The 8017-nt window shown below is 49.2% G+C and overlaps 1 protein-coding gene across 1 annotated transcript; it reads right to left on the bottom strand.

Moving 5' to 3' along the window:
* Positions 1–5485: 5485 nt before the first annotated feature.
* On the bottom strand, positions 5486–7575 carry LOC123144041 (F-box/FBD/LRR-repeat protein At2g04230). Its single transcript, XM_044563057.1, has 3 exons — positions 6385–7575; positions 6153–6287; positions 5486–6043 (listed from the first exon to the last, which is right to left on the bottom strand). The coding sequence occupies exons 1-3, from the start codon at positions 7366–7368 to the stop codon at positions 5654–5656; spliced, it is 1509 nt and encodes a 502-aa protein (XP_044418992.1). The 5' UTR covers positions 7369–7575; the 3' UTR covers positions 5486–5653.
* Between the last annotated feature and the right edge of the window lie 442 nt (positions 7576–8017).

Below are 8017 nucleotides of genomic sequence, written 5' to 3'. Positions count from 1 at the left end.
TGGCCCCCGCTCTCCTCCGACTCCCTCCGCGCCCTGCCTCCCTGGCTGCGGGCGGGATTCTCCCGATCTCGTTCGCTCTCTGGTTCGAGCGGTTCCCTCGATCCAGATCGAGCTGAGGATTCGTTGACCAAAAAAAAGGAGGAGACTTTCCCATGTCGTCTTTGGGATATGTCGTTGTCCCTCGGTGCTCGGTGATCTTCGATGGCACCAACTATGCTGAGTTTGTGGGCTTCATGTGCATTCATATGCGTGGCCTTCTTCTGTGGGGTGTTCTTTCTGGCGAGGTCCCCTGTCCGCCATGCCCTATTGCGCCACTGGTCCCAATTCCACCGGTGCTGCCGGTTCTTGCTGCTGATGCTTCTCAGGCTGACCGGGATGCAGCCAAGGCTCTCGATGATGCTGCCGTCGATGCTTATGACCAGCAGGTACCAGCTTATTCAGATGTTCTCACTGTGTACCGCGATGATCTGTCTGCTTATACTCAGTGGTGCAATGATGATGCTCGCGCGGCTGCTGTTCTCACTGCGAGCGTCCTCCCTCAGTTTGCTTCGGAGTTCATGGGACTTGGCACAGTTGCATCGATGTGGTCTTATCTTTGTCAGTGCTATCAGCCCTCTGGTGATGCTCTCTACCTATCTATGGTGCGTCAGGAGCACGCACTCCAGCAATGTGATTCTAATGTTGACGAGTTCTATTCACAGTGCTCCGCCATCTGGCGCCAGCTTGACTCTCTTCGGACAGTTGTTTGTGGAACATGTCATTGCTGTCAGACTACTCGGTCTGATCTGGAGTTTCAGCGGGTCCATGAGTTCTTATCTCATCTCCGGTCTGAGTTTGAGCCCCGACGTGCTCACTTGCTTGCTCTTGGTCGTATTCCTATCTCTGAGGTGCTTGCCGAGCTTCGTGCTGAGGAGACCCGCCTTCGCTCTGCTGGGTTGCTAGTGGTTCCGTCTGTGTTGACTGCTCGGACTCCCGTGTCGTCTGCTCGGCCCACCGCTCCACTGCTCCTACCCACACCGTCAGGGCCTCTTAGGGTCTTTATCTGGAGATGTTTCTTTACATTGTAATGGTTGCAGACTTGGCAAACAAACCCAGTTGCCTTATCCTACCAGTGAGTCGGTCTCTCAGCGTCCTTTTGACTTAGTTCATTCTGATGTCTGGGGTCCTGCTCCCTTTGATTCGAAAGGTGGTCATCGCTACTATATCTTGTTTATTGATGATTTCTCTCGCTACACTTGCCTCTACTTCATGAAATCTCGTAGCGAGGTTCTCTCTATATACAAACGTTTTGCGGCCATGGTTCACACCCAGTTTTTCACGCCCATTCGTACTTTTCGTGCTGACTCCGCTGGTGAGTTTATCTCTCAGCTGTTGCGTGGTTTTCTTGCGAAACAGGGTACTCTTGCTCATGTCCTATTGCTCATGCTCAGAATGGCATTGCCGAACGTAAGCATCGTCATCTACTTGAGACGGCTCGTGCGCTGATGATTGCTGCTTCCCTTCCACCTCACTTTTGGGCTGAGGCTGTTTCTGCATCCACCTATCTCATCAATATTCAGCCATCGACTGCTTTGCAGGGTGGTATCCCTATGGAGTGTCTGACTGGTCGTTCTCCTGACTACTTAGCTCTTCGTATGTTTGGATGTGTGTGCTATGTCCTTCTTGCCCCACGAGAATGCACCAAACTGATTGCTCAGTCGGTTGAGTGTGTCTTCCTTGGCTACAGCGATGAGCACAAGGGCTATCGCTATTGGGATCCTATTGGTCGTCGTTTGCGCATCTCGCGTGATGTGACCTTTGATGAGTCTCGCTCTTACTACCCCCGTCCTTCTTCCTCGAGCTTCTCTATGGACGATATTTCTTTCCTTCTTCTCCCCGATACACCCTGCTATGTGCCTTCTGTTTCATCTCCTTCTCCGGCACCTCTCATTCCCTCTCCTTCACCACCGACACCATCTTCCCCATCCTCCCCCTTCACCTCTCCACCATCATCTCCAGTCCGTCACCCCCTCTCACCGTTTCCTCTCCACTATACTCATCACCCTCATTCCGAGGATGCTTCTCCTGATGCGCCTTCCACCTCTGGTGCACCTCCCTTCACGCCTCCCCGGTTCATAACCTCCGTGCTCGGCCTCGCCCCCCGCCTGATCGCTACTCTCCTGCTCGGTACGGTCTCTCTGCTATTGCTTAGCCCACTTCCTATCGGACTGCCATGACTCAGCCTGAATGGCAGCTTGCGATGGCCGAAGAGCTTGCTGCCCTCGAGCGCTCTGGCACATGGGATCTGGTTTCCCTCCCTTCCGGTGTTCGTTCCATCACTTGCAAGTGGGTCTACAAGATTAAGACTCGCTCTGATGGTTCTCTTGAGCGCTACAAAGCGCGTCTTGTGGCCTGTGATTTTCAGCAGGAGCAGGGGCGCAATTATGATGAGACATTCGCTCCTGTGGCCCACATGACCACTGTTCGTACCCTTCTTGCTGTGGCTTCTGTTCGTCATTGGTCTATCTCTCAACTTGATGTTCATAACGCCTTTCTCAATGGCGAGTTGCGTGAGGAGGTTTATATGCAGCCACCACCGGGGTACTACGCTCCTGATGGTATGGTCTATCGACTTCGCCGCTCCTTCTATGGTCTTAAACAGGCCCCTCGCGCCTGGTTTGAGCGCTTCGCCTCCGTGGTGACTACCGTTGGTTTCTTGCCCAGTGATCATGATCCCGCGTTGTTTGTTCACACGTCTCCTCGTGGTCGGACTCTTCTCCTCCTCTATGTTGATGACATGATCATCACTGATGACGATCTTGACTATATTGCCTTTGTTAAGGCTCGCCTTCGCGATCAGTTCCTCATGACTGAACTTGGTCCACTTCGCTACTTTCTTGGGATTGAGATCTCCTCAACCTCTGATGGCTTCTACATCTCCCAAGAAAAATATATTCAGGATCTTCTTGCTCGCGCTGCTCTCGGTGATGAGCGCACAGTTGTGACTCCTATGGAGCTCAACGTTCAGCTTCGTGCCTCCGATGGTGATCTTCTTCCTAATCCCACTCGCTATCGTCATCTTGTTGGCAGTCTTGTCTATCTTGCTGTTACGCGTCCTGACATCTCCTATCATGTCCACATCCTGAGTCAGTTTGTTTCAGCCCCCACCTCTGTCCACTATAGCCATCTCCTCCGTGTTCTACGATATCTTCGTTGTACGATCTCTCAACGCCTTTTCTTTCCCCGCTCCAGCTCTCTTGAGCTCTAGGCCTACTCTGATGTTACCTGGGCTAGTGATCCCTCTGATCGACGCTCGCTGTCTGTTTTTTGTGTCTTTCTTGGTGGCTCTCTTATTGCCTGGAACACAAAGAAACAGACTGCAGTTTCCCGCTCGAGTACAGAGGCTGAGTTGCGAGCCATGACTATGTTGACGGCTGAGGTGATCTGGTTACGGTGGTTACTTGAGGATTTTGGTGTGTCTGCTACTACCTCGACTCCCTTACTGTCAGATAGTACTGGCGCTATCAGTATTGCGCGTGACCCGGTGAAGCATGAGCTCACCAAGCACATCGGTGTGGATGCCCACTTTGTGCGTGCTGCTGTGCAGGATCAGACTCTCGCTCTTCACTATGTGCCCTCTGAGTTACAGTTGGCGGACTTCTTCACGAAGTCACAAACTCGAGCACAGCATGGCTTTTTCCTCTCCAAACTCAGTGTTGTTGATTCACCATGAGTTTGAGGGGGGTGTTAGATGTGTCCCTTTTCGGTATATCCCTGTTGTATAAGGGGTTTTCTGCACTTTGACACACATGTATATGTAATGGCCTTTGGCCCTCAGGAAATACTAGTTGCTGTTTATCCAACAAGTTTGTATGAAAACTTTAAAATAACATTTTGGCACAATTCAAAATATAGGGCTCCAATGCACTCGTCCTCCAAAGTGACTTTTTGGAATGACTCAGGCCTAGCTTAATGTTTCACTTTGTGCTCGCACCCGAAGCCGAAAGTACATTCCCGTCGCTTCTTTGCAAAATGTCTGGAGTGTGACTAAACAAATCCAATCCTGTCTTTGAAGTTGATGCAGCCATCGAGTGCAGTTTTTTCTAAATATTTGCAAAAACATCTTACATTTAGGAAATAGGTAGTACTTACGTAACGACGATTGCCCCTCAAGTAGTGCTGCCAGTTACTCCGGGATATTCAGGTGTGAAGCTATTACATTGGGAATTTTCTGCACATGACACCATAACCTCGCAACAAAAATGAGTTAGGAGGCCGCCTTGTTAGTAGTTGCAAAACCAAATCACAAAATGAAAAATGATAAACTATGGGGAAAATGATACCAGGAGGTACGACTGTCAAGAAAAAAGCACTCCATGCTGCTTGCTTGCTTGCCTGGTGGTAGAGAGAACAGGTTCGTTTGGAATTAGTGTTGCGTACAATCTTGAGAAAGAAAACAGCGTCACGCATTGGCCTTGAACGTCTGCTTGCCCAGCTAGTTCTTTTTTTATGGGAATGCTAGTCTAGCTCGCTGATACAGTAGATACACACTGTACCAAATTTTTTTAGCACATAATAACACATCATATTTCAATGGATCACTGGCCAAACTAAGATGGCGCCCAGTTCCATTTGTGCACCGTAGCTAACATACACATGTGCTACTCCCTCCGTTCAAAATTACTTGTCGCAGAAATGGATGTATATAGACGTATTTTAGTTCTAGATACATCCATTTCCGAGACAAGTAATTCCGAACGGAGGGAGTACTTTATTATCTCCATCCACGCAATTAGGCGCTGGTTGCATGCTTTGGGTAGCTCCATCAGTTTCCAGTACTGAATCAACAAACCTCTTGATCGGTTCTACAAACCATCTACTGTGCTCTCATACGCTAACAAGCGCAGTACACGTGCAACTGCCGGGATAATTGATTCAGCAGCAGGTTTAAAATGCCCCATCTTCGGCATTTACGTCGGCACGCAACAAAATCCACAAACAAAATTGTACTGCAGTCCAGCGATTCCGACAGCAAGAAAAACCTGCACAGAGAAAGGAGCAGCAGCCAAGGTTGGGGCTTGATCGACAAACAAATTATGCAGTCGAGGAATTCTGAATTGTGAGGGTAAACAAAAACGAAAGAGGGCAAGAAACCTGCACAAGGAAAGAAGCGGCAGCCAGCGCTGGGCCGGGCTTTATCAAAGCAGTTCACCTTCAGGAAACAAACAAAAAAGCATTTCTTGCCTCCAAGATAAAGTCCAGGCTGAACTGCAAATAGTTCATGCAAACTGGAGGCAGACCACAGTTATTATACCTTGGTCTGAGAAGGTGTTTGATACACCAGATGAAGTGATACTGACACTCAGAACCATATATATCAATTTGTGTGGCTTCATAACCGATAAAAATGATTTAATGGATAACATCACACTTGACATTTAAAGGCCACAAAACAATGTAAATACTGTACTTTCTCATCAAATAAGTGGACATTAGCACAAGTTGGTTTCAACAGGACCAACATCACTTAGCATGCTTAACTGCGATAAGGTTCCAAGATAATACAAACTAACAAGCTAAATACAAGTTGGTTTCAACGGAACTAACATCATGAATATAGCATGTTTAACTGTCATAAGATTCTAAGATCATACAAACTTAAACAAAATAACAGTTAGCAAAGCACAAAAGTGATATCTCCTTTCAAAGGGTATGTCCTTTCAAAGGGATCAGCTGGACCCAAATCATGGATACTAAAATCCATATGATACTTGTAAGACCAATCCGAAGTAAAACGAATCCGAGCACCTCTTGAGGCCCTACTATCCACCTGAAGCATCTTACGATGTTGTGCACAAAACTCCTCGTTGAAATCTTCCACATCAACCTCAAAAGTCATTAATTCTAGCACGCCAGCATTTAGTACAAAAAATGTGGCAAAGTCAGCATGTGACTTAATTCCCCGATAACATCGCCAAACAATTGTCTTTAGACGGATGTCAAGTGATCTTATAAGAGTCCGGTGTTTACGACGCCAGAAGTTGGTATTCCCTGGTCCAGTTGACTAAAAATGAACATACAAAAAAAAAGAAATAAAACCAATCATTTCAGAACAGTAAATGCATCAAAGGAGCAGTCAATACTTTGAACCATAATCACAAAAGAATTATCACCTGAATGTACAGCTTTTCCAAGCACGGAAAGCATCCCATCAAGTCAAGAACAGTATCCAGACTAAGAGCATGCATATCAACAGCTAAAATCTTGACAGTGCACACCGCTGTCGTCAGGCGATCAACACTCAATCGCTTCATGAAGCATGGAAGATGACATTAGACTATCTATAAGTGCAAATAACATGTAATTCAGCGGCACATTGAAAGCAAGTAGGAAGGCCACAGCTACCTCAATAACTGTCGAGTCAAACGAGATTCTGGTACCATAATGAGAAGAAAGATAGCCTAAGGCCTCCAGTTTAGGCGCGGAGATTACCGATATAAGACCGCACTCACATGAACCAAGTATGAGCAAGCTTTCGAGACAAGGGGCATTCTCGATAATGAGTTCCTCAAAGTTGAGCCCTCTCGGGCTATAACCGCTCACACCAATACTTCTCAGGCTAATGGAGTTGATTCTGACACAACGAAAGCCAGAACTCTTCCTTATAAGCAAGCACTCGAGAGCAGGACAAGCAGCAATCATGATGTGCAGCGAGGATTCAGATATGAGGACGCGCTTCAGCGCGAGCTTCTGAAGCTTAGGGAAGTGAAGCACTTGAGTGATGTCGTCGGTAAGGTGGCAATCTCCAATGGTGAAAACCAAGAGGGTGTCGGAGAAGCGGAAGGCAGCTGAGGGCGGCAGCTGCTTCGTTGGTGGTGGATACGGCAACATATAACTGAAGCTGCACAGCTCGAGCTCTTGGAGGTTGTCGAGGGCGGGTGACCGGAGCCAGGCATCCGCTCGGTCGCCAGGGAGGTGGTAGACCGGCGCGCAGAAGCGGCGGCCGGGGCCCAGGTGGGCGGCGAGGACGCGCGATATGGCAACATCGAGGCCCTCCTCGTCGAATAAGAAGTAACGGTGGTCGAGGCTGAGCGGGGCGGAGCGCCAGAGATGGCGCCACCGGGAGGCGAGGACCTGGGTGCGGGCGCCTTCCTTGGTGGGGAGGAGCGAGACGATGTCCCCGAGGACGGCGTCGGGGAGGTCGCTGATGCGGTCGCCGCCGGCGCCTCCTCCGTCCCCATCCGCTCCGGAAAGAGGCGGTTCCCGGTCCTCCGCTGTAGGTTCCGCACCGGGCGCTTCCACAGCCGTCGGCGCCGGGGCGGGCGCCTCGTGTGCCGATGCTTTCCTCTTCCTCGAGCTAGGACCAGGAGCGCCTGCCTCCATCCCCATGGCTGGCGGTTTTGCGGCGGGGATGGAAGAGCAAGCGAGGAGGACTTGTGGAAGGAGGGAGCCAGGCGTCGACGGCCAGCGCTAGGCCACCGTCGCCGGAGCCGACAGGAGCAGAGAGGTGGGCGGCGGCGGTTTTGGGGGAAAGGCGTGGGGGACGGTGGGAGCGTGGCGGATCCTAGCAAAATGAATTCGAAGCCCACTCACAGCAAAGCCCGTTCGGCCCAGCGTCTGCGACCAATCCTTTTCTATTTCGGGGGTTTTGATTGTACTCCCTCCGTCCGGAAATTGTTCATTTTGATGACAAGTATTTCTGGACGGAGAGAGTAGTATGTTGTGCAAAATGAAGCTGAGCAGGCATTGTTATTCAGCTGAAGCATCTTGCCGTGCAAGAAATTCCTCACTGTAATATTTCCGGTGAACCTAAAGAGTCATCACACATTAGAGCCATATATGATAGATCTGAAAACAGGTCATAGAAAGTGATCATAACATGTTGCTGCAAAAGTGACCAACAAACAAGTCCTATTGTATACTAATACAAATCAAGCATCAGTAGACTGGCAACACAAAGAATGACAAGACTGGCAAATGAATAGTCTGACAAATGAATTCATTTCTCTTCCATCTGGTTTGTCAGTCTCACAAATGA

This window comes from Triticum aestivum, chromosome 1B, assembly GCF_018294505.1.
Source record: "Triticum aestivum cultivar Chinese Spring chromosome 1B, IWGSC CS RefSeq v2.1, whole genome shotgun sequence".
Classification (NCBI taxonomy): Eukaryota; Viridiplantae; Streptophyta; class Magnoliopsida; order Poales; family Poaceae; genus Triticum; species Triticum aestivum.
Note: the sequence above shows the minus strand (reverse complement) of the source record. Positions and strands in the feature narration are given on the sequence as shown.